The following is a 26,434-nucleotide window of genomic DNA, read 5'->3' as shown; positions in this document are numbered from 1 at the left end:
AGAGTTCATGATTCCATCAATGAAGTGAAGTCGTCCAGGTCCTGCAGCAGGAAAGCAGTCTCAGACAGACGTGTTTCCCAGACAGGACCTTCTGTTCTGGGAACCCCTTGAAATCCCCCAAAATGAGCAGGACGGTGTCTCAGGCAAGAGGAATGTCTGGATTTCCCTCCCGCACATTTGCACTGCAACAATCTTCGATAAATATTCTCCAGTGGATGGATGAAATGTGGATATTCTATTTATTTGATTCTCATCTATTCACAAATATGCTCTTTTACCAGTATTGTCCGTTTTTATGAACTGTGTTCAATTGTGATTGCTTCTACCTCAGTCCATCTTACTCTGCCCAACCTGCTTTATTTGTTTTGTAGTGTTTTTGCCACTTTCAAAGTATTTTCTCCTCTGATTATACTTTTCCGAAATGGACTGCGTTCAATTTAAGGAACAATGGCAGATACATTTCATTGCTATTCATCAGCTCTGAAAACAACACGTTCTCTGTTTTACTCCCTAAATCTCCGCTTTGACGGTAGAGCGCCCTCTGGCTGTAGGCACCAATTACTGCGACGCTGTTCACGTGATCGCTTTAAAATTCACGTGACCAGAGCCAAACGGTGATCAGAAACTGATCAGGAAGTTCCGTAATGGGACAACAACAGATTGGCGGAGGAGTGTTGTCACCTGAGTTTCACCTTCAGGACAGGTCAGAGTTTCTTCCAGCTTCTCCTTGAGGTGATTTGATCGTTTACAAATAGATCTGAACTACAGGACTGTGAGGTGTTTGTTTTTGTTTTTTTGAGCTGAGTGAGCTCAAGTTATGTTGCTAAAGTTTCAGATCCTTATTATTGTATTCGCCTCCAGGTAAAATGGTGCCGCTGTTGCCATCAGTTCTTGTCGTAGCTCTTGTTGTCAGCGCGGCAGATGTGACTCTTTGCGCAGGTAACGCCAAAACCAAAGACACAAATATTCCCTCCTATTGTTTTTGTGTGCAGTATTGACGTTTGTCCTCTCATAGGAATCAATAGATGTGTTGCCAGGAACTTCGGCCATGACTCTGTGGTGTGCGAGTGTAATTCCACCTACTGTGACGGTGTTGGCCCGGTCAGCCTGCCACCTCTGGGTCAGTACTCCACCTACCTGAGCAGCATGGCAGGCAGCAGGATGGAGCCAGGCCAGGGTCAAGTCCGGGTCAACAGCACTGGAGCAGGTAAAGAGGATGAGCTCTGGGATGTTGGGACATCATTGCTTTTCCTTAATGAGCTTCCTTCTTCCAGGTCTCAGGCTGACGATTGTTCCCTACCAGAAGTATCAGAGGATCAAGGGGTTCGGAGGAGCCATGACAGACGCAGCGGCTATTAACATACTTTCTCTCTCTGCTGGCGCACAGGAGCAGCTGCTGCGACAGTACTTCTCCAAAGAAGGTAAAGACTATAAACTTTATAAAGATTATAAAGTGGCTGAGTTTATGTGGAACAGTGCAACTTTAAGTCATAAAATGGCATTAAAATGGTTATTCTGGTTAGATGTTTCAAAGCAACTTATAATGTCATAGATACAAACCAAGCTCGAGGAAGAAAAAAGACAATGCTTTGCCATGTTGTTTATCATGGAAAAGTTAATATTCTGTTTGTGTAAAAATAAAAGCACAGATTGCCCTGTGAAAAGGAGTTGTTCCTTTCCACTGTGGCCACTCGCTTGTTTTGGAGGAGGGATTGGTCAGTGTGTGACTTGCATGGTTTTATTAGAGAATGCAATTTGCCTATAATCTGTTTACATGGTGGACTGATTTATTAGTATGAATTGGATGGTCTGCAGCGTCTTGAGAAGACATTAGTTGGGAGCTAGAGTATAAAAATAAACCAAAATGAACTGCGTTGTTGTTTTAATGTAACAAACAGCAACCAAATCCAACACAGCAAGCGATTGTTTTAGATGAAGCACTACCTGTAAAATATTAAACATAAGAGCCGATGCACTTCATCCTGTAGTGAAAAATGAAAGCCTTATTGTCTTGCTATATTTGACAGCAACAGGAACCAGACTTTCTTGTAATCTTGATTTTCAAACAGTCTTTCAGCATTTTCCTTTGGATTTTTAGTGTTTTTATTCCAGTTTGTGACTGTTTTTTTTTTCTTTTTAACATAAATCAGTGCTGGTGTGTATTTGTGATCAATGTCCTGCTGGGACACCAAACTGTGTCCAATCATCTTTCTCAGTGATGTAAAACGTTTTGCAACACAGGCCAGAATTGTTTACCTGAAAGAATCCGGTGCCGTAACTTAGATTTTTTTTTTTTTTTTAGAGAAAAGAAATAATAATAATTCTTAAAGTTTGTAATTTTATACTTATTATGAAATTACAATGAAAGCCAAACACGTGGTCAGTAATTACCAGAGTAGTCAAGTTGAAAAAGGCTGAAAAAGTAGATTTTCTTTTTTTTTGTTTCTTTTATTTGCGATAATTTATTTGCTGTAGATTTTGAATTGCACTCTGGGGCCTCAGAAAATCATCCAAAGAGCCACAAAATGGTCCCCACGCCACATTTTGGACATCCATGTGTTTTTTTTTTAGATTTGAAACAATAGTTGCAACTCTTCCAAACATTTCTGCTACCAATGTGGTCAAACGGCTCCATCTTTGTGCTGTTTGACTATTAAACATCTCCCCAGAAGACATTTGATCTGACAATATTCAAACTTCAGTCAAGATTTTAGGCGTCGTTACTGGAGCAGATCAATGAAACACAGCAGCAAAAGTGATCCAAGCCTCTCTTCAAAACTTGGTTTGGAATATAAAATGGGATGTAAAATCATAATGATGTCATGTGGCCACCCAGAAACATCTGGCCACTTTGAAGCCAAGTATATGGAGTGGTACTGAATGTGGACATAAAAGCATAAAACTGTAACACACCACCACATGACATAAACTTGCCCCCATCCAGGATTACATCTTTTCTGCTCCCCCCCTCAAAAAAAAAAAAAAACCAAACATAAAATCTTTATAATGTAGATTTAGTAATTTTGGCAGAAACCTCAATCTCAATTTTCATCGTGCTGCAAATCCTGTTGGGGGTTTTAGCAGATTCAGATCTGATGACCATCCAGGTCACTTTAATTCTTTTACCGCAGCAAGCTGCTCTAAAATGATTTAGAGTTTTGAGATGGTGGTTCAGATTGCTGAGTCTAGGAAAATAAATGAATAACAGGAAAATGCTATTTCTTTTTTTCTTTTTTTTTAAATTCAGTTTAAATGCGACCTCATTCCCTCCTCGGTTAGATTGTTCTCTGGTGACGGCAACGAAAAACAGAAGCAGTGAAAGTGTTCTCTCAGTTGTGTCTTTAGAAAAGTCTTAAGATTGCTGCAGACATGATCTGTTTACTATTATTTTAAAGATGTTTTTTTTTTGTTTGTTTTCGGCTGAAGGGAGAAAACAATTTGATCTTCTCCATTAAATTTGTTAGTATTACAAGGCATGCTGTTTCGCTGAGAACCCCACAACTTAATGTGCGTCAATGTTTTTTCCCTCTTTTTATTTTAATATATATATTTTTTTACAAGCCATTCTTTGTAAATGTCAGTGAGGTTTTTATTTGCAAAACACCATAAGATCATCAGCTTTTGCAGAAGTAGCTTATCGCAGCAGCAGCAGCAACAGCAGCAGCAGGCAGATCTTTATCGTTTCATCTTTGAGAATCGTATCTTATCATGTCACCAGCACAGTACCAGAAAAGAGATTAAAGGACCGCAAAGTACAATGCTCATAATCCTATTGAAGTTTTTATTCACAGTGCAGAGATGAAAGATTTCTAGTAAAGTGAGTCAGGCGTGTCGATGGAACCTTAATTTATTCAGGGAGCAGCGGTGCCGTCACGGTTTGGAGGAGAGCATCATCAGATTCTTCACACCTGCAGATGTTTAAAGCTCTGTGACATCTGCACCAGCTGCGGGGCCCGCGCCAGCGCTCGAGGGCCACCTGGGCAGAATTAGAGCCCACTTTTCAGATAAGACCATGAGCCAGAGTATGTTTTGTAATTTTTTGTAATACTCTAAATTGACTACTTTAGAGCCATCAGTTTATGTGGTTCATTAAATAAAAAGTGCTGAAAATAAATAAATAAATAAATTGTACTAAATTTATTGTGCAAAAAAAATTGTGCTAAAGTTCAGCCACAAAAAACTGAAATCATGTAGTACTCGATAACTGTGTAATGTATCAAAAAATATGTATTTTAGTTTAAATGTTATATTCTTTTAAATAAGATTTATTTTTTTTTCTTTTACAACAAATTAAACAGTTGAGCAAATTTAAAATTAAACCTAGCATATTCTTGTCAAAATATGGTATGAACAACAAACGGCACGTAAGTATTACGTGGCTCTTGAGGGCCCCCTGCTGGTCTGGAGTCCCTCGACGGTGGCTTGGTTAACTTGTGCCTTGGGCCGGCTCTGATTACCGAAGACTCTGGACCGTTTTCGTTTCTCTGTGTTGTTGAACCAGGTATCGGCTATAGCGTTGTGCGCGTCCCCATGGCCAGCTGCGACTTCTCCACTCGCCTGTACACCTACGCTGATACACCCGGGGACTACGGCCTGAAGAGCTTCGCTTTGGCCCCCGAGGATGTGAAGATGAAGGTCTCCGTCTTCACACTGAAGCAGAAACGCGTCCATCTCCTGATGTGTCCTCATCAACATCCTCCTCCTCTTTGTTTCAGATTCCTCTGCTGCTGCGTGCCCAGGCCTTGTCCCCTCGCCCGCTTTCCCTGCTGGGCAGCGCCTGGAGCGCCCCCACCTGGATGAAAACTAATGGTGCGCTCATAGGAAAGGGCTCCCTGAAGGGCCAGCCGGGGGGAAAGGAGCATAAAACATGGGCTCAGTACTACATCAGGTGACTTTTGGGTCTTTTACCTTGAATTATTATCGCACACCAGACAGGCCTGATACTGGAGAGATAAATTCTGATGCGTTTTAACTTTCCCTGGCAGGTTCCTTGAGGAATATGCTAAATATAACCTAACCTTCTGGGCGCTGACGACAGGAAACGAGCCCTCTGCAGGAGAAATGACAAACTACAGGTCCCTGATTTGATTTGGAACAATACGCAGCGTCTTTGTGGCTTAAAAAAAAAATGCTAAAAGTCATAATTTAGTGTCTTTGTGCGGCTGCAGTTTCCAGGCTCTGGGCTTCACTCCTGAGGAGCAGAGGGACTGGGTGGCTCTGGACTTGGGCCCGGCCCTGCAGTCCTCAGCACACCCACACACACACATCCTCATACTGGATGACAACCGCCTGCTGCTGCCCCACTGGGCCCGAGTGGTGAGTCCAAGGACAGACAGACAGATAGAGCAGTGGGGAAGGTCGTCGCTGGCTTTGTTCAACCCACATGGTGGCAGATGAGATCAGAAAGCACAGTTATATTTTAGGAAGCCAGCAGTAGACCAAACATTCAAAAAAAAAAGAAAAAAAAGAAAAAAAAAAGGAAAGTAAAAGCAGAAGGTAGTGCCATGTAAGGTGAATTCAAAATGAGCAATCTGCAGTTGTAATTAAATTATATTTCCACATGCAAGTCATCCGGAGTGCTGATGGAAATGTGTGACATTTACTCTAAAATTTAGTTCATCCCAAAAGTCTACATATTCCTGGTGTGTCCCAGGTTTTGCTAAATATTTTTTCCACAGATAATCTGACATATCCAGTACAATTAAACCCAAAAAACATAAAAATTATGAAAGGAGTAGAGAAAGACGGAGAACAAAGTTTGGAAATACACATTTTTTCACATTCTCATTGGCTTTTCTCATACTCTTCCAGACTTTAAATCAAATTCCAGACTTTCTCGGACTGTTTAGAAACTCTGAATGTGTTGCACTACTTTATGCTATGTCTATTTTTTTTCTATGAATTTCTGATTCTTTAAACTGAAACTTTAGGGTAGGAGCATTCAACTGGGGGCCCGCTTCTGGCGTCGGTCCAACCCACCTCATTAACAAAAGGAAAATCTGGAAAAACAATCGTGAAAAAAAGATCTCCAAGATTTCAAGCGACAAAAAAAAAAAAATGAATTGTGTAACTTTAAGTTGTTTTAAATTAGAAACCAACAAGAAAAATACAAGCAGAATAAACTTCAAAATCTGAAAGAAAGTTTTCTTTCAGAGCCCATCCTGTCATTTGGAAAGTCAGATGTCAGGAGAATACTTTGCTGAATTTGTAGGAATTATGAGTCATTTTTAAAAAAATTTTTTTTACATTAGTAAATCACAACGTTGCTGCAATTTTTGAAATGCAATTAGTTTGAATTTCACATTTGTGTTCTGTTTACTGCATTTATGTTTGACGCAGTGAAACAAGTGATAAATGAAAAACGGCGCCTGATCTGTTGGCTTTCAGTAAATGTGAGCAATTCAGCTGAATAGCAGGGAAAGAAACGTGCGTGAGAACATTAAGTCACTCGTTTCGGTGGAGACTAACGGTAACTAAAAGTCAGTTCAACATCTGGAGACTGTCGAATGAACAGATTTCACTGAATCTCTCGAATTTATGCCACAGTTGTCATCTCAGTAGTGGCATAAATTAGACGGATTCAGTACAGATTATATGATCAGACTAATAAACCTCTAGTTGCAGTAATTATCTTCTGTTTTTTTGGGGGGGGTTTTTTTGCCCTCCAGGTTCTCAGTGATGTTCATGCAGCACGATACATCCACGGCGTGGCGGTGCACTGGTACCTGGACACTCTCGTCCCTGCAGAGGCGAGCCTGGGAGCCACCCATCAGCTGTTCCCAGAGTACTATCTGTTTGGCACGGAGGCCTGTGCAGGCTGGAGCTCAGTGGACCGCGGGGTGAAGCTGGGCAGCTGGGACCACGCGGAGCAGTACGCACATGACATCCTAGAGGTGAGCTCATCTCGGGGTCGGTGCTTGTTCAGTCAGATCCGCTTGTTGCAGGCGTCAGATTTGACATGCCGCGAGTCGTCCCGGAGAGGCGCGTCTCCCTTCCCCTCCACGCTGCAGTGCAGTGCAGGTTAAATGTTACACTCTGCTGCACACACACACACACACACACACTACAGAAACTGCCTGCAGGGCTGCAGAGCAAGCTGGAACTGGTGTTCTGTGTCATCTTACTTCACTTTAAACTGGAGTCCTTCCATTCTATTCATTTTGTTCTCATTCAGGTATTAGACGTAGCCTGAGTCAAGAAGAACTTGATCCTGTTCACGCCTCTCTGTCGGTGTCACGTTTTGTCTTGTTACAAGCTAAAACTTTAATGCGCTTTACTGGGATTGTATGGGACGAACGGATAAAAGGTAAAGCGTAAGTGTGTAGTGGAAGGCAAGTGATGGGTGGGTTTTCAAATAATTCTAGAAAGACTAATCTGAAAAGCATTTGCACGTCTACGTACTCGATTTCTGCAGCACCAGTTTTTACTGGAGGAACAGTCGGAAGTCCTTTGGGCATTTTTGTACAAAGCTAGAAATGGAAAATTTTGTGCCTGCTCTTCCTTCTATTCAGTCAAACTAGAAGGAGTAAATGTAGTAAACGTCAGTTTTCAAGACTTGCCAAATATTCTCAGTTGAATTTTGGTCTGGACTTTGACTGAACCACTCACCTAGCTTTGGCTCTAACTTATCTGCTATGTCCCTTCGTCTTCTGGATGCCGTTACATTAGATTTTATTTAGAAATGTCAGAGTGAAGAGGGCTACGTACAAAATGCACATCACACTATTACTTGTAAAAACCATTCTTAATTTCAATTACGGCGCATCCCGTACTTTGTGTTGGTCCATCACATTATATTCCAAACTCCGGTGTGTGTTTGTAGTAACAAGACACTGTAAATGGCCAGTTAGCAGATTCACTTCATGAAGAAACACTTCTCACTACTACAGTTTCAGAAGACATGCGATACGAGTGCGTTTCCTCTGTTTCAGGACTTAAATCACTACGTTGTGGGCTGGACTGACTGGAACCTGGCACTGGACCAGACTGGTGGGCCAAACTGGGTGAAGAACTTTGTGGACAGCCCCGTCATAGTGGACGCCAAGCGGGACGTCTTTTACAAACAGCCAACTTTCTACAGCATGGCCCACTTTAGGTGACGATTTTTGTTTCTCGCATTTTCCCTGTTGATTTTTACAGCGAGATCCTTATGTTTAGTCTTTGTATACAGTGCATTCCTGTGGGAGGGGTCGCAGAGGGTGGGCGTGTCCGCTAGTGCAAAGACACAGCTCGAGTTCTCCGCCTTCGTCAGACCAGACGGCTCTGTGGTTCTCATCGTTCTCAACAGGTACTAATGAAGAAATAGGTTCTAATTAGTGCATTTTAGTGGTAAATACTAACCTGCTTTTTGTGTGTGTGTGTGTGTGTGTGTGTGTGTGTGTGTGTGTGTACTTCAGGTCATCATCAGCCATTCAGTTTGAGGTGTGGGATCCGGCTGTGGGTTACATTCCCTGCACCACGCCGGCCCATTCGCTGCTCACGGCGGCTTGGAACGCACACTGAGATTTAACACTGACGCACTAACTCTGAGCATTACGGACACATTTATAAATCGCATCAAACTGTTGCGTCTTCATTAGGGTCTGCACCATTTACATGCCGGCACACTCAGCAGCTTAAGAAAGGGGGTCCGCTCTTTATGTCAGCTAATATAACTTAAGAATATGCTGAATCTGTTTGTGACAAAATCTTCAGACATCAAGCACATATGAGTATGGGTACATGTATGTGTATGCAAATGATTTGGTCCACGGTAGTTTTCATTTTTGAGTTATTTCCTAAAGAAATAGGAAAACTGCACTGGAAAAGATGGAATTTCATCACAAATTCATGTCGTCATATTTTCATTTGTTTATTCTCACAATCCTGCTAACTTGAGATGTTGCAACATTATGAGAGGCCGCTACTTACCCGCCCAGCCAGTGTTTACATGTGGAGATTAATTGCTTTTGAAGATTTGATTTGATACGGGGGCCACTCGGGGTTTAAAACGGGAGCAGTTTGAGTTCTAGATGTACTGAACTGGATTTCTTTTTCCAGTCAAGACTTACATCTGATCTCTTTGTCAGTTTTGCTGATAAAGGCTGTGTTTTGTCAAGTGGATCTCATTCAGCACGACTGTTTATCCTTCACCTTGGCTGTTAGGTGAAGCAACCCAGGCAGTGAGGTGATTCGGGACGATCCACATAAAAGGTGTCAGTTTTAAACCCCGGCTAATAGAATATAAGCTTATCTTTAAATTGGACATCAGACTTATAAGCCCTAATAACTATTAATATTAAACTGCAGACTAGCAAACACAGTTTGTAAAAACTCCAAGATGGGTTCATAAATCAAACGGCAAAGTTTGAACATCAAACAACTTGGATGATTTTGACTTTTCTTGTCATAAATCCTTGCTAAGGCAATTGTCCACTTGAACAGTTTGTAGCCCAAATTCTGAGATGAATATGGATCAGTTACAAGCTGATTCACTGCTATCATCAGCAAATATGCTCATTTGCTTTGCACTACGAATGTGAAGGTATTCAGCATCAATAATGTCCCCACTGGCTTTCCCTACATTTCCCCAGTCGGCTGGAAAAGGAGCAGACCCCATGTCGGTTTTATTATGAACACATTTCTGTTTCGCACAATTACTAGTTATTTAAATAACTCCAAAGAACCTCAGCACATTTTTAATCGAGTTTGTGAAGCTATTTTTTTTTTTCACCGTTTTTTTTCAAATAAGCAACATGCAATAAATGAAAGTGATTTTTTCACAAGCCTCATCGTGCTACTAATGATCGTTCTGATCAACAAAGCTCATAAATGCCTTGTTTTAGTTTTATTGTGTGTAAAGCGCAGTGTTCAAAAATGTTTCTCAATATTAAACGCACTTTAAGCGAGCAACATTTTTTGTCAATTTATTGATACATAAACATTTTATATTTATAATATACACTTTTCATACACCATGTATTTCACATTTGTGTTGCCATTCTCAATGTCTTCTTTTTCCTTTGCAAACCTTAAGTAGGACTAAAATTATTTACATCAAAATAAGTGATAAAAATGTGAATCAAAAGAAGACTGCCATAAACAGAGGACTAAAATGAGAGAGGGATGCCATTTGTATTTAATATATACACCAGGAGGAGTTTATGACATCTCACGCAGGAGATACGGGGGCGAAACACTGAAAAAATGTCATTTCATGTACGGTTTCAGACAGAGAGGAGTTGGGAGGGCTTAAAAAAAAATGCTTCCTCTTATCTGAAGTTACAGCTTCTACTTGTGGCTCTTTTACCCAGATTCCTATTAAATTTAAAAACATCAACATTTTCCTGATAATCACTGTAAAATAACTGAGCAGAGTTGCCGTTACGAATATTCCTCGTGCCTTCACAGGGGCTCAGCTTCAGGATTCTGTGTCTTTGAAACGGTAAAGAAATAAAGTCTTTTTCCCTCCGCCAGAGAATTTCAGCAACGCGCCGAGAGAAAAACGTGGCGAAGTTTTGCTCGAGAAGAGGAAACGGAAAAAGAACGGGGCGAGATGAGGTTCAATCTAGGCTGCTCTATCCCGACAAATAAAAACAGATTCAGCAAACCACAACAAATTAAGACGTCTTTAAGAGGATACATGATTGAAGAAGAAGGCATTAAAAATAGAAAATAAATATACAAAGTGGCTGAAAATATGATGACAGGAACAGAGAGAAAATAGGGAGAATGAGAAGCGTTTTCTTCCTTTTTCCTGGATGTATGTGACGGATAGCTGAGGATGAGACAGCTGCGGTGTCTCAAAAAGACCATCTCTCCTGTGTGCGGGGGTCCGTGGAGAGCGAGGGGGACTCTGCGGGCTGGCTGCTGCTGTCTTCTCCGTTCAAACTCATCCGACACACTGGACACGTGTCGTGCTGCAGAACCACGGGAAAAGCAGGCAGACATCAGATCGCTGCAGTTTGGCCAAAATTTGGTGTTACTACTGTCAAGCTAAACCAGTGCAGCATGTTCCCACCTACACATTAATTCAACTTACAAATTGAGCTTTAATCAAATCAAACTAATTTCAGTGGATGTCAATGGAGATTAGTACATGACTGTCTTTCAATTAGAAATATCAAGCCAGCCGCTTTAACTTTTTCTGATTTCGTCATGTTAAACCTCCAACTTTAATGGGTTTTAACACGTATATGTAAAGCAGGAGGACAATGCTAAAAATCCCATAAGTATGAATTCATTCATTGTCTCTGGAGTGAACATTTTATAGGAACCACTTTCTGTCTCACATTGCATATCTAGAGGGATGTTTTAATCTTTTCGCAAATTAGCTCTAGCTCAGCGAGACTGGATAGAGAACGTCTCTGAACAGCATTTTATCTGCTGAGAATCTGCTGAAACCCAGATTCTCAGCAGTATTCAGATCTGGACTTTGACTGGGCCATTCCACGACTATATTTCCTCGTGGGGGTGATGTGTTCAGCTTAAGTTTTCTCTCTCATTCGACCAGAACGCCTTCCTCCACAGTTTTCCTCCACTGTAAAATCAGTTTCCCGCAAATTGATTTCCAGTTTGTGGAAACTTAGAACTTATAAATGCACTAATATCTGATTATTATGTGCTCACTTGTTTCTTTCCAGTGCATAAAATCCCAATGAAATTGGCAAAATATGAAAAGCTTAAAGGGTTAAGAATGGTCTTTAAAAGTACTGTACAATTGCAAACCTAATCATTCCTTTCTCATACTGATCTAGCACATGGAAATTGGTTGTGATTATATATATGTATTTTTTTTGCTCTATCCTGGAAAGCTAGTTTGAATGTGGTTTTACATCTGGATTTTTTTTTTACCCCAAGAACAGCAAATGAATCATATGCTTGCTGTTCTGTATGGTGACTCACCATTTCCAGCCATGGTACTATACAGTCTGAGTGAAAGAAGTGGTTACAGGGTAGCTGTCTGACTGGTTCTCCCACTGCAAAGTCCTCTTTGCACACTGGGCATTCCATACAGCAATCTGCAGGAGAGAAGAGGAAAACATGCTTCAGTTTTCACTGATAGAATAAAAAAAAAACACTTTTCTTTTTTTGTTGTTTATTTATGAGCTTCATATTCTTTATTTACAATTCAAAGATAGGGAGTTAGTGCAAGTTAAACTCTAAAAAGACAAAGTTACAAAGAGTACCCTGCAATTAGTTAATGGGATAAACTGTTAATCTCTTTTAGGTTAATGAAAATTTTACCCTAAACAGAGTTTTGGATGTTTTTATTAGCCATAGTCTTTCTGTTTAACTTAGTCTTTCTTTTCCAGTTAATCCCACAATTAACTGGATTTTTCAATCTATTGTTGACCCATTTTGAAATTTAAATGCAATAATATACACAGATTTTGAGCCATAGAATATATTTGTACTGTTGTGAGACTTTAAATACAATAAATATTGCATTTGCCTGTGTGGGTGTGCTGTGGTGGCGCAGGGATTAAGCACAACCCACATATGGGGGGCTTAGTTCTCGACGCAGCTGTCGCAGGTTCGATTCCCGGCCTTGGCGACCTTTGCTGCACATCTTCCTCCTTCTCTCATTACCCTCTTTCCTGTCAATTAACTATCAAATAAAGGCCTCTAGAGCCAAAAAAATCTTAAAATAAAAAATTTGCCCATGTTAAATGTCAAAAATCAGCTGAAGTCCTCAATTTAAGATGCAGTTTGGCTGCAGTTTACTTCACTTTCATTTGAAATACCTGTCCAAACGTAAAGCACTCCTAAGAATAAATGATTTTTTTCCCCAAAAAAAATATAAGACTGTAGAAAGCTGACCAGAGTCGTTTCATTCTGATTCTAAAAGATACATATAAACAAATACTAATTAAATATATATTTTCTCAATAAAAGAAAAAAAAGTCATAGTAATGCATTAAAGTGACTCGGTGTATGTGAACAGCACTAAAACATATAGTCTCTAGATTTAATCACTAGTTTAAAAACTTAGCAGCCATGACCCAAAAAATATAAAAAAACAAATGTAAACAGCCCTAATAAAGTAGCCGCTGTCCATGGAAAGGGATGAAACTGACAACTCAAACACAGCTATGGTCAACTTTAAGGACAAAGTCAGAAACTAAAAGGTGGGAAATATGACAGACCTGCTTGTTCCTGAGTTATACTGACAGTCGGGAGGGAAGAAATCTTCTCTTTCTCCGCTGGAGGAGGGCCTGTGTTCTCCAGTTGACCTAGTAACTAACCACACACACACACACACAGGTAAACTCGAGGGTAAAAACAGGTGAAAGTGTGGAAAGAAAATGAGTTCACCTGCGTTATGACAGCGTCTAACCCTCCCTGCCCCCAGGCGTAATCGCCTGGGTTAGAGTGCAGCATCCCCGTCCTGTAAGAGGAGCAGCCAAGCTGGAGATGAACAGTTTCAGAAAAGCAACGCTGAGGCTCCGGCGAAGCCGCTTAGATTTTACCATGACAGAGGAGGTGAGCCGGGAACTCCAGAGTTGGCAAAGAGTCCAGCTAGAAACTGCTGTACAATCCTGTAAGAAAAAAAAAAACACACACAACAGCAACTAAAGTTAGAACCAAATGCAAGACTCTATAGCTGGAAGACAATTAATAGATTTTCCTTTTAAATTAAAGTACATGTCAGAAATTGCATTAATATTTCTGGAAACCAAACAAAGACTTTCTTTGGACTTTGGCTGCTTCTTCACTCATTCGTACATTAATGCTCAAGCAGTCTTAGAGAAATTCTCTGACCTATGAATGACTCAGACATGGGATGCGCAATTTATTGCAAATTTATCCATCATTGCAATATCACTATACACAATATGCATATTATGAAGAACTGCCTAAACTGTAATAAGCAGTTTAAAGCAGTTCAATAAGCAGGTTTAAGAAGATAAAATTATTATGAAACTAAAACTTGTTTGAGTAACAAAAACAGCGGATGTCGTCTGGAGGTAGCTTTTACAATAAAACCTAAACAATGTTTAGTTGCTTATTTATTGCAAGTCATATTGTTACTGCAACATCTGTTAACATTGTTGGAGGTTTGCCTAACATCCCTGATAGGGATGACTGTCTGGAGATTTTTTGACACGTGTCTGAATTATGTAAAAGAAAATAAGATATCAGATAAGAGGAGGGATCTGCGGTTCCCTCCTCTTATCTTATCTGCGGTTCAAGAAACATTTAAACATCGTCACTGAAACTGCTGAGCAAAGCAGACACTCCAGAAAGCTTTTTTCTGGAGCGTTCTGGAGGTTTTTTCTTTGTACGTTCTCTTCATTTACTCCAATCTTCTCAATATATTTTGTGCCTTGTTATTTTACATGTGTAAAGAAATCACCCTCCATGATCAATGAAGCATATATTTTGAGTACTGCCGACAGATATTGAGTAAAAGGGCAATTTTCTGCAACTCTGATGAGAAGCATCGTTTCCATGACTGTCTCCTAAAAGGATGAACTCGTCTACGGAAAGCGCAACGTAGCAAAGAATCCATTTTAAATCGTATATTCAAGAACTTTGCTATGAGAAGACAAAGACACGATCGGCTCCAGTTATACTGCTAAATTCAGATTTTTGGTTTCTTTAGTTGAGCAAAATAAGCAGGAAAAATCAATTTAAAAAATATAAATGATTGTATGAGGATCAAGATCAGAGTCTTTGGAGACAAACCAACCAAAACATGTTTCATTTTTATTTTTGGTTAATTTCATTTGATCGGTTGATTTCTGGCCTTGTGCAGCAAGTTATGTGTGATCTGGAAATCTGCATGTGGCTTTTTGCTGTGAAAGTCATCTTGTATTTAGCCACTGCACACACAGCACAGAGAACTGCAGGGCTGCCCCTGGAACTTCAGACAAGTTGCAGCAAATCATTCTGTACGTCAGCCGTGAGCGACTCCAGCGACCGCACTGGAGCTGCAACATGTCTCGACCGCCGCCGTTTGTTGGAAACGAGGCTTATAGGAGCAAAACTAAAGGGAGGCACGGAGGGAGACGACCGAGCCGGGCGGTGGAAACTACTTACCCCTCAACCGCTGGTGAGCGATCTGGCCTGCTGCTGCCTCTGGACCTGTATCTCCTCTGGCTGCCTAAACGAGGCGGACGCCCTTGCCCCCAGGAGTCCCCGGATCCCAGCAGACCCCCCATGGATCCTCCCAGACCTGTGGGGACAGATCCCCCGATCGATCCGCCTCCCAACCCTCCCAGATCACCGAAGCCCGTCAAGCGGCCTCCAGGGAGCCGGTGCTCGGAGTCGGGACTGTCTCTGTCTGTTGTAAATGGCCGCTCCAGTAACAAAAGGTGCCATAGCTACAAAGATGTCAACAACAGGGAAGAGTTAGTATGAGAAATTGCACGCAGAAAACAATAAGGAATAAGGGTCAAAAGAAGAGAAGACGACAAACTGAAACATCATGAATGTCAGTTTGTGTTCCTTCAACGACCCTCCCAAAAAACCCGTACCTCTGCAAATTGTGTGGCTGTGTCATCTAGCCCATTAGCGCCGCCCTCTAGGAGACTGAGGGAAGCAGCGCACAAGGGGACAAAAGACACACTATTATGAACATACACCAAACCCCTCATTTATGAACAATTTTAAGAGACTAACAAGACTACACAAGGAGGAGCTTAAACAGAACTTCAGCCTAAAGTCCGAACACTTCGACATCAACACGATTACTTATACGGACAATTAAAGCAGCGGCAGAAAAGCCTCATACCTGGAGTCCTCTGTTACTTCCTCTATGAAACCTGAATCACATCTTGGACAGATGTATTCCTGGAAGGAAGCAAAACAAAGGCCGAGTCAGACATTTTCATACAGTTCACCAGGAACTGAAGATGTTTGTTTAGGCCACGGATGGCCAAGTCCAGTCCAGAAAACTTTAGATGCATTTCTTCTCCAACGCAGCTTAATCACATTAATGGGTCGTTATTGTGGCTCTGCGGAGCTGATGAGGGAATTCAGTCAATTTAACTCAGGTGTGTTGGAGAGAAGACGCATCTAAAAGTCGCGGGATTGTGAATCTCGAGAACTGGGCTCGAGTAATCCAGGTTTAGGTGTTATGATTGGGCTAAACGAGTGAAACAGATGTTACAAAATAGGACAAAAAAAGAGGAATAAATAAGGAGGCATTGTTTTAGACCAAAGAAGATGGAACCAATAAACATTTGTTATTCTTACACTAGTGACATTCACTGGGTTCAGGAAAAATGTGTGGCTGCGTATTTCAAAGTGAATTCATATTTAATTCAAAAAGATTTAAACTAAAATTGAGAGAGAAAAATGACTATGGGATACAGGGAAAAAAATGATACACTTGTCTTTTTTATTTTGCAAAGTTGTGTCTTGGACAGCTGACATTTAATACCTAAAACTTCCAGAGCACTCAGTACCAGACTACTTAGCTAGCCTCCAAATTTGTACTTTAATTTGAAAGTAAATCGACATCACTCAGGTAACATGCATGCTATTTATATAAAACTGATTTAACAGAGCCGAAGGCAAAGCAGGAAAATAAAAGACGTGTGAGAACGCAGATCAGCACTGAGCAAAATGATCCTCATATTAAAAAAGCCTTTAAAATCTGTTGTTTCCAAATTCAGATTTTATATTTTAATTTACATATTTTACAAAATAAACATATTCTTTCAACTGGAAGGTCAATGTGGAACAGCTCAAAACTTAAAAATAAAATAAAATGTACTGACATTTAACGAGGCTAATTTATTAATGTATAAATCCCAATCAGCCAATCATTTTTAGAAGAAAATAAAAAGTAAAAGACTCGTATTTCATAGGTAGCAAATTAAAAACCTCACTACCTGGATCCACACATATGACTACAAAGTCTTAGATAATTTGGCTTGTAAATGTTTTCTTTCTGGCTCCACTTAAGTGAGCTGACAAAACGTAGAGAAGCAAGCAAATAAACTTTGCTTTAAATGTATGTTATTCTCAATGTTTCATGTCGTAATCTAATATCTTTGTATCATACACCTCTATAAACACAGCAAGAAAACCAAAAGTAAAAAGACACCAGTTCCATTTTTTGAGATGTTATCTGAAACCACTTTACAGATTCCAGAGTAAAAACATCTCAACGTATTTTTACTTGATGATTAAATTAACAACAGGACATTGGCAGATGATATCAGACCCTTTTTGTTTTTTTTGTTTTTTGAATGACAGCCAGTGTTTTCTGAATGCAACCCAGGAGGTAGAGCTGGTCTGGCCGACCACGCCTTGAGTGTTAGTGAGACAGAATGAGGAAAACACCACCGTCGCTCAGATGTTCTTTTCCTAATGAAAGCCAGGGCCTTCCAGCCATGAAAACAGGGCTGAGCGGAGATTCAGAACACGCAGACAACGAGGAGGTGATCAGATTAATGCCGCCCGCATAAGAAACTCTATTTAAAGGTGTTCAGCTCATGACGGACTTTTATTTTGGAAAAAAATGATATAAATTTCTCCATACATGCATGACATTATTCCAGGAGTTACATGTCATTAGTCTGATTTGGCAAACATTAGGATCTGAAAGTGCACAATTAGCAAAACCAGACTGGGCCAGTCGTGTGTCACTCGCCCAGTTTATCCTTTCTGTTTTATACATGCGCACATGATCCTGGATGAATGAAAAACGATACCTGGGAAGTACCGAGGTAGTGTGCCGCGATACTTGGGTGTTGTAGTCATCCGGCTGACTGACATGTTATAAGCACTTAGTAACCTTTAAAGTAGCAAACCTATTTTGAGTGAGTGACGGGTAGAAAGATGAATAATATGCAATAGATAGATTCAAATGAAGCTCAGCATGTAAACCTCTAATTAGAAGTGTTGCAAGTAAACACAATACAAATGTGATTTTATGAAACAATGATTAGCTTACCTGACTTATTAGTCAAGTATTAGCTTATCCTTGACTGTAACGCTTATGCAACAAATGCCACAATTTTTTATAAGCTTCACTTTGTTATAACTTATAGAAAAAAATTAGTAATAAATAAATAAATAAATAAATAAACAGGGTAAGAAAAACAATTTCAACTACAGTTGGTGAGACAATCAGGTGAGTGTTGCCCTGAGATGAAATGTTGTGTATCAACATGAGAAAGAAAGGGCAATAAAAAAATAAATATATCTGATTTCACCCTGCAGTTTTCATTCATGTCAATGGGAACTGAATTTAAATGAAAAAAAAAAAGGTTGACAACTGAAAATTATCTAGAGATGCACCAAAAAACAAGGACTTAAAAATATGACTGAAAAGCCGAGGTGCAACATCCGGTCATTTCATGGTGGGAGCGATTACTGATGCAGGAAGACTCAAAGTTGGCTATTTTAATCAAGTCTGATGAAATTCAAAAGTGCAAGTAGCTGCTTAAAAAGAAAACTACTTTGTACATAGGTGTGTGAGCTACTCGTTCAGGATGCTTCAACAGGGAGCTTCAACATCAGCTAACAGGAAGGCTCAACATTACAGCAAAGCTGCTCTGTTGGATGTTTTTGCACTTTAAACCTCTGGCTATCATGGAATATGTGAGATCTGGAAATGTTGGCAGCATTTTGAAATTCTCTGAGATAAGGCAGGAGTTTAAATATCTCAAGAAGACACTGGGGGAAACTTGGTATTTACAGAGATGCTGCTTGTAATAAAACATATGAAAACTATTAGTCTTGATAATATAACTAATGACAACTCAGGGAAGCGAGGACAGAGACAAATATTGAACGGTCTTATTCTACCATATTATTTTATAGTTCTCAAAGACTATATGGAAATATGGAACAGAGGCAAGTGTGACCACGTTTCTTAAATTAACTTTTAAATTCATAAATGTATTTAATGCAATACAAAGTTGTCTCCAAAAGCCCCATTAATGGTCATATAAGACTAATCAAAGATCTTACAGATATCATTCGGCTACAGTAGAAGCTCCTTCAGTACTTGTTAAAGCTTGGATTTACTCCAAGTCTTTCAAAAATACATGAGCGGAAATAAAATATATATTCTACGTATCGTAATGTTGACCGTAAATAGCTCACTTATGGTCAGTTCACTCCTACTTTTGATAACAAAACTGAAACTAAACACTTTTAAGTGTACACTGGAAAATTCCCCAACTTGTCCTGTCAATAATACATTTTTTTAAATCAAACAGTAACTGTCGACTTTCTGTTAGCTAATTTTAAATAAGTTGTCTTTGATCAATTAGTTAACAGCTTTCTCTCGGTTGTTGCTGTTGACTGGTAGAAATATCGCGAACAACATATCTGAAGTATCTTAAGCAAATCTTTTAAGCAGAGAGTTTTGGCATAACCATGTTAGACGTTTAAACCTTTCAAAAGTAGACAGTGTTTGCTTTTAAAGTCTGTTTCTTTACTAAAATAAAACCTTTACAGGAGTTTATTTCGCGAGTTTACAACAACAACAAACGGGGCTAACAAGCGCTACCAGGCTAGCAGGGTTTAGCTTTAGCAAGCAGGCGAGAGAATCAGACATTCTCCGGCAGGCAGCGCTGTCAGCCCCAGTACTCCACAAAATAACACGGCACATAAACTAAAGTCATCTGACCTACCGGGAGTTTGGGGTTTACCTCTCCCTTACAACAGTGACAGAAAAACCGATGCGGGGGAACAGCCGCAGCCTCCGCCATCTTCCCCAAAGAAGCACAAACACTGACGTCGGTCCTCCGCCAACCGAAGACAGCTGTCGGACGTGTATGGAAGGTGGTTGTAGCATATAATCAAATCACATTCTCCCACACTCTGTAGACTACAATAGCGTTGCATATAAGATTTGAAATTAAAAATATCTAGAAATTTGTCATGGACTATCCACACATTTCGTAGGTAAACAAATTTTATTGTTCTTATTTTTTAAATTTTCATTCATGTGGAGTGTTTTTTTTATTTATTTAAAAGTCAGGAATTTTAAGTTACTGGTCAGAAAAATCAAACAGAACGTCTGCTGATGAAATTACATCACTGCTTTACAGAAAAGAGCTCAACCAACGAAAAGGGTGGGATGATACCCCTAGCTCTGGAACAAACTTACAAAAATCTGAGTTGTGCAGAAACTATTAGGACTTTATTAGGACTACTCAAATAGCAAATGTTCAGAAAACGACATGTTGTGTTATTTTTAGGAAAGTGCGATACAACCATTTAGGTCAAGCGTTTTAAGAAGTGTGACACACCTACAACTGTAATTCTCAGATAATTTAATACATTTACTAACACTGAAACATTTTTGCTCTAATGGAAACAACGTTTGTGAAAACAACGTTTAAAGTAAGAACATCAAGTACACCGAATGAATCCCAGCAAATTGGTAAAGACATGAAAAAGAACTGGGACATTGGATTATTAAAAAATAAATAAATACCAATACCGTTTGAGAAGCATTGCTCCAAAATCTAAAGACACCTGCAACTCAACTAACTTTAACGCAGATTAACTTGGCTACCTAATAATTGTATTATGTGATAATTTGGTCTACCATACTTCTCCAGGCCGACAAGCGGCGCTCCACCACAGCGAGACACCGACGAGCAAACCTGGATAGCGGAAGTGGTCCTGTGTTGTCATCGACGAGTCGCATGTGTGCGAAGTCTACGGTCTTTGGGATGCATAGAGGCGAAAGTTTCTCCTGTCCTGACAGATATCCGTGTGCAAGGTTAGTGCTAATAATACGTTGTTGCTTGTAGCCTTACAGGCGACAATGTTTGTACATTCACTGACCCACCGTGCATCATAAGGAGCAGGTTTTAAGGTTGTGGTCTTTAGCCGTAGTTGACAGACTTACGTTACATGAGGCGTCAGTGTAACTTTGCAGTCTAGAGAGTTTGGGTTTTGTTGGATGTATTTCTTTTATGCCGTAAATAACAATAATCTGTTGGCAGTTCATCTTATTGAAACAGCTGCAGTTCTATACTCTTTCTCCGCATACAAACCCAATGAATTGACATAAGAAATTGTTTACATTGCAGTTCCTTGCAAAAATGTTGATATTTTTTCAATTTCTTTCACAAACCGTGTATTGTGCAACATCCATCTTGTTTTGCCACAATTGCAGCTACAAATCTTTCGAGTTATGTTAAACTTTTTTTTTTTCTTTTTTTGCTGCTGCTTTAAATTAGGGTCCCCCAAATATGCCACAGATTCTCAATTGATTTTAGGTCTGGGCTTTGACTGGATAATAATTTGTCTTTGATTAAAACCCTGTGCTTGTAGCTTTGACTGTATGTTTACAATCTTTGTCCTCCTGAAAGGTGAGCCTCCTCCCCAGTTTTGAGACTTTTGCAGCCCTTCAAGAGTGGTATATATATATTTACCACCACACATGGCACTCTAAATATTGGACTGAAAGTTAAATTTTTGTCTCTTCTCACTAAAGCTCCTTCTTCTGTGTGTATTTATTCTTGCCTTTATGCAGATGACGGCCCAGGAGATCCGTCTGTGTGGCCTGCTGCTGCAGGAGCATTTCGGAGAGATGGTGGAGAAAGTGGGAACTCACCTGCTCCGAAGTGGAGCACAGAACTTGAGGACCATCGTCCAAGAAACCAACCTCTCGGTGGATTTGGTGCGGCTATCCAACATTTTCTGCCTATAGTTATGATTATCATTTAAATTTTGCCACCAACGGCTTGTGGTGATGTATTCAAGATGTTTATTTTTTTTTCTCAACTTATTAGCTAATATTATCACCTTTTAAGTTTGTAAATGATGGCGGTTGAATAAAATCAATTCAAAACACTTAGACGTTACTGCGTTATTACATCATTCATCATCGTTCATATCAAGGTTTTCTCTCAAAGTGTAGAAGAAACTCAGGGATGATAGGTGTGCATTAATGTTTCTTTTTCATTAAAGGTAAAGAAGTGTCTGTGCGTGCTTGTGCAACATGGGGCTTGTTGTTTCACCTCTGGCCGCAAAGGACCGGGCAGCCCCACAGAGTACCGGGCCTGCTGCGATCGGATCCTGAGAGTTCTGCGCTACCCGCGTTACATCTACACGGCCAAAACGCTGTACGGCGACACGGGCGAGCTGATCATAGAGGAGCTGCTGCAGCGTGGCCACATGACGATGAGCAGCACGGTGAAGACGGTCGCAGACCGACTCACGCAGAACATGGAGGGTCGGTTTTTGTGTCCACCGGAAATCTTTAAAAAAGCTGCAGTTTTCTTGTTTCAAAAGCTTTTTGAATTTAATGCTAGGGCTATCGCAGCAACACATTTTACTTGACGACTAATTGTCCCTGAAATTATTGCGATAAATGTAGATTTTTAGACCATTTGATAATATTCTCAAAGAGTAGTAAAACTGTAATCTCTAAAGAACAGTAATGCTTGAACTGATAGATGTTTGAAAGATCAAAAATAATCAAAAACAATGAGCGAAATTGTTGTTTCAGTTATTGTTTCACACAACTGAAACAATATGTATTGAAATGTGGATTGTCTGTAAACAAAATCGCCCTTAAAAATTAGAAATCATTGGTCTCAAACAGGAAAAACAGGAAAAACTGTCAGTGTAAATTAACAACAAGAATAATCTGCGTGAATAATTCAAATAGTAATTCTCTGGCATGCTCCTCTTTTCAGTACTATTGTGATAACAATAAAAATGACAATTAGAACAGTTTATTACTTTTTTTAAGGAAATGAGTCATGAGTCACTTAAAGAAATGTGATTTGTATCACCAAACTCCACACATTAACTGCATTTAATCATATGTTCAAATTCATTGGTATTTATTGATATTCTCTTTGAACAAACAGTTTAGAAAATAGTGAAAATAACAATAATATGGACATAAAACGACAGTACTGACAGTTTTTGGGTGGTTTTAAGCATTGCAATCTGGAATTTATTGTGAAAACCACATTTCAAATTCTTATCATGATACACATGTATTACAATAAATGATAGACAATAGGATAAATCCCCACTCCTAGTTGAAAGTGTGTGTGTATTTCCATTATAGAAGGCCACAGCATGGATTACAGCGAAGTGTCTTCCACCTTCTCCAAACTGGTGGAGACCCATTTTCTCCAGCGCTGCCCTCCAGTGGGAGGAGCAGGAACTTCAGGCAGCGCCGCTCCTGCTGCGGCAACATCAGCAGCCGCTGCGGCTCCTGCAGCCGCTGTCAGCGTTGCCCCGCCAACTCCAGAGAGCTTTCCTGAGTGCTACAGCGTACCACATCTTTCGCTCATTGGACGAGGCAAACGGCAGCTTGTCCCCGAGAACGGAGAGGACCAGAGGAATGCAAAAAGGGCTAAGATGGACACAGAGGTCAGAGACTACTTGGTTCTATCAATAAGCTCGAAAATCACTTGCATACCTGTGTTTTTATAATGCTGTGGATGTTTTTGTTTGTTTGTTTGTTTGTTTGTTTGCTCAGACACACGGTGATGAGGGAATTTACTGGCAGGTGAATTTTGAGCGTTTTCATCAACACTTCAGAGACCAGGCGATCATCAGTGCTGTGGCCAATAAGCTGGATCAGGTCAGGTTTCCCTTGAATTGCTCAAAATACAACTAAACTATTAAAGGATGAACTTAAAATTAATAATTTCAGTAATTTAATTCACTGTTACTTGCAAAAGTATTGTTACCCATGGAGTTTTTCCCCACACTTACTTGTATTAAAAACTCTCAGCGGGATTTTATGTGATAGACCAACAAAGCATTGTGCGTATTTGTGAACCGGACAGAAAACAAAAGTTTTGATTACTTTTCGTCAACAAGGTCAGAGTTGATGGGATGGTAGATGGGGCTGCATGCTGGGAAAAGATGCAGAGTTCTTGAGGCTGGTGTCGAGGTTTATCTTTAGACAAACACCCAGAGCTAAGAAGGCATGATTTGGATGAAGTCATGTTAATGTGTTTAGTGCACCAGTCAAAATCCAGATCTTTCAGTCTGTAGATGTGTGAAGCTGAGAGAAAAGACTCTCAGACTTAAACACCGTGTATCATTTTTTTTCTTCCACTTATTTCCACAAATGCATGAAAGATTGTGGCTCTACCTGAACAAAAAGTGAAAAAAATGTTAGTTAAGAGTAGTACAGTGTTTCTAAATTAAAACTAAAACTAAATTAAAACTGACTTACTCTGTATTTAACAGCATAGTTGTCAGTAGTTTCTGACAGTTAAAATGCTTACTTTGGATTTTTGTGTGTATCCATTCCTTTAAACACCAATTAATCATTTATTATTAGATTTAGTAAAGAACACATTATTATATTATAAAATGAGATTACAAAGGGAAAAAAGAGCATCGTCCATCAAGTTATTTCAAGATTGTTCATATTCTAACGTTTCAGACCAGCAGTGAAATAGTGAGGACCATCCTGAGGATGAGTGAGGTGACCACTTCGGCCACCGCTGCCTGCACGAAGCCGCTCTCAGCCAATGAGATCTTCAGGTCCCTCCCAGCCAGCTACAACATCCCCAGGCACATTTTGGATCAGTATCTGACTCTGCTGGTGGACGACCCGGTACGCACTCCGCCTGCTGGGGCGATTTCACTTCCTATCCACACGAATCTCTTTCACCATCGACTGCTTCTTTATTTCCCAGATGGAGTTCGTTGGGAAGACTGGAGAAAGCGGAGGAGGAATGTTTGTTGTCAGTATCCTTTTGTGCAGTTAGAGCCAAAGCTGAAATACTGAATTATCCAGTCTGCTTTGTCAATCTGATAAATCGGCCGTGTTCCTGAACTCGTCTCTCAGATCTGCACAGAGCTCTTGCAAACCTGGCTCGAGCCACGATCGAGTCCATCGTGCAGGAGAGGTGAGTCCGTTCGGGTTTTTTACGCGAACTGACTTATCAACCGGTTCTCATTTTCGTCTGCTGATCAGATTTGGCTCCCGGTCGGCTCGTATCTTCCGCCTGTTACTGCGGAAGAGACACCTCGAGCAGAAGCAGGTGGAGGACTTTGCCATGATTCCAGCAAAGGAGGCCAAAGACATGCTGTACACACTGCTGTCCCACAACCTGGTGCAGCTCCAGGTGAACCACAGCAGTTTAACTGATAAAATACTTTTAAAATGTCCCTTTTGGGTCATTTTATTTTGGATTTGTCATTTGAATACAGTTATAAAAGTTAACAATTGTAATTTGATGTATTGTGCAAAAGATGTCATATCTTTTGCTTTACAGAAACTTTACTTTTTGTACCTGTGCTGTGTTATTTCCAACAAGAACTACTTCTATGTTCATTTCACACTGGTTAAAATTGAATTAAATCATGTTTGTTTTTGTTCAACACCTAAAAAAAATTGCTAAATTATTACTGAAAATAACATTAAAAGAATAAATCATTATTTAATATAATGTGCCTAAAAGCTGTAGTCCAGTAAAGTGAAGGTTTCGTTTTAAAAAATGCCAAGAAGTTTAGAAAATTCGGGAAAACTGTATAAAAAATCTTAAAGGAACCTTTTGTGTCACTTTTACATAAACCTTGAATTAAGCAGATTTAATGACCCAGTTTTATCACTTTTCATTCTAGTAAAGTAAAACACCACAATTTTATCTTGTTTGACAACAAAAATGTTTTCCAGTCTGACAAACTTCCTCTGCTTCAGGAAATCCCCAAAACCCCAGATTTTGCTCCGTCTCGCACGTTTTATCTTTACACCGTCAACCAGCTCCCAACCGCCAGGATGCTGCTGCAGAACTGCTACAAGGTGGGAGCTCAAGATCTGACTGGAAGGATCCTGGCGCATATTTTCCCTTTTTTTTTTTTTTTTGCCTCTTCTGCCTTTTCTAACACATTTCTCCTGCAGACTGTGGCCAACCTCATAGAGCGACGCCTGTTTGAGACCAAAGAAAACAAGTGGGTCCTAGTCTAAAGATTTGGTTTGATGGTTTAAGTTCCCGTCTCATCGTGGCCGATTGCTTTCCGGTCGGTTTCCAGGCGCCTCTTGGAGAAATCTCAGCGAATCGAAGCCATCCTGGCGTCTCTGCAGGCCAGCGGGGCCGAGCCCGAGCAGCTGAGCGAAGTCGAGGAGATGATCTCTGCTCCTGAGAAGCAGCAGCTGGACGTCTTGAAGCTTCATGTCAACAAGTAAGAAGACAAAACTGAAACTGGGCTTTTTCAGTTTCCTCAACAGTCTTTTTTTATGTTTGTTTGTTGTTTTTTTTTGTCCTTTTCCAGGTTAGATTCAGCAGAGAACCAAGTAGATGAAACCGTCTTCGTCTTAGAATCCTACGTCAGCTCCACGTCTACATCTTGAGTCGTAAATTGTTAGAATTTATCCAGAATTTCATCATTTTTAAAAACTATTTCTTTAGTGTTTCTGTTAACTTTGACTGAATATGTTGTTTTTCTTGTTTTTATTGTGTGGATCAAGACTGAATAAATATCAAAAGACCTTTTTTTTTTCCCCACCTGTTTTTATTCCATTAGAAAACAAACAAAACACACA

The 26,434-nt window shown here is 40.0% G+C and overlaps 3 protein-coding genes across 5 annotated transcripts; 2 read left to right on the top strand and 1 right to left on the bottom strand.

The window, feature by feature from the left end:
* The first annotated feature begins 589 nt into the window (after positions 1 to 589).
* On the top strand, positions 590 to 9,891 carry gba1 (glucosylceramidase beta 1). 2 transcript variants are annotated; one of them, XM_007556061.2, is made up of 12 exons: positions 590 to 703; positions 862 to 939; positions 1,016 to 1,207; positions 1,275 to 1,421; positions 4,502 to 4,635; positions 4,716 to 4,888; positions 4,986 to 5,075; positions 5,169 to 5,316; positions 6,669 to 6,893; positions 7,932 to 8,095; positions 8,171 to 8,287; positions 8,397 to 9,891. In XM_007556061.2, exons 2-12 carry the CDS (start codon positions 867 to 869, stop codon positions 8,500 to 8,502), a joined length of 1,569 nt encoding a protein of 522 aa, XP_007556123.1. In that variant the 5' UTR covers positions 590 to 703; positions 862 to 866; the 3' UTR covers positions 8,503 to 9,891. The 2 variants fall into 2 exon arrangements, with proteins under 2 accessions (XP_007556123.1, XP_007556125.1); XM_007556063.2 differs by having other exon boundaries at positions 596 to 732.
* Positions 9,892 to 10,094: 203 nt separating this feature from the next.
* Positions 10,095 to 19,696, bottom strand: rnf115a (ring finger protein 115a). Its single transcript, XM_007556060.2, has 9 exons — positions 19,581 to 19,696; positions 15,719 to 15,777; positions 15,462 to 15,516; positions 15,025 to 15,308; positions 13,452 to 13,520; positions 13,297 to 13,369; positions 13,128 to 13,221; positions 11,884 to 11,999; positions 10,095 to 10,898 (listed from the first exon to the last, which is right to left on the bottom strand). The coding sequence occupies exons 1-9, from the start codon at positions 19,656 to 19,658 to the stop codon at positions 10,782 to 10,784; spliced, it is 945 nt and encodes a 314-aa protein (XP_007556122.1). The 5' UTR covers positions 19,659 to 19,696; the 3' UTR covers positions 10,095 to 10,781.
* An 849-nt stretch (positions 19,697 to 20,545) lies between these two features.
* On the top strand, positions 20,546 to 26,384 carry polr3c (polymerase (RNA) III (DNA directed) polypeptide C). Of its 2 annotated transcripts, XM_007556059.2 has the most exons (14): positions 20,546 to 20,680; positions 21,276 to 21,322; positions 21,440 to 21,586; positions 21,877 to 22,141; positions 22,991 to 23,298; positions 23,408 to 23,512; positions 24,329 to 24,502; positions 24,585 to 24,636; positions 24,737 to 24,797; positions 24,866 to 25,016; positions 25,592 to 25,693; positions 25,793 to 25,842; positions 25,924 to 26,073; positions 26,164 to 26,384. In XM_007556059.2, the coding sequence occupies exons 3-14, from the start codon at positions 21,440 to 21,442 to the stop codon at positions 26,240 to 26,242; spliced, it is 1,644 nt and encodes a 547-aa protein (XP_007556121.1). In that variant the 5' UTR covers positions 20,546 to 20,680; positions 21,276 to 21,322; the 3' UTR covers positions 26,243 to 26,384. The 2 variants fall into 2 exon arrangements, with proteins under 2 accessions (XP_007556121.1, XP_007556120.1); XM_007556058.2 differs by lacking the exon at positions 21,276 to 21,322 and having other exon boundaries at positions 20,547 to 20,680.
* Positions 26,385 to 26,434: the final 50 nt, after the last annotated feature.

Source organism: Poecilia formosa, unplaced genomic scaffold (assembly GCF_000485575.1).
Source record: "Poecilia formosa unplaced genomic scaffold, Poecilia_formosa-5.1.2 Scaffold77, whole genome shotgun sequence".
Lineage (NCBI taxonomy): Eukaryota > Metazoa > Chordata > Actinopteri > Cyprinodontiformes > Poeciliidae > Poecilia > Poecilia formosa.
This window is presented reverse-complemented; position numbering and strand designations above follow the sequence as displayed.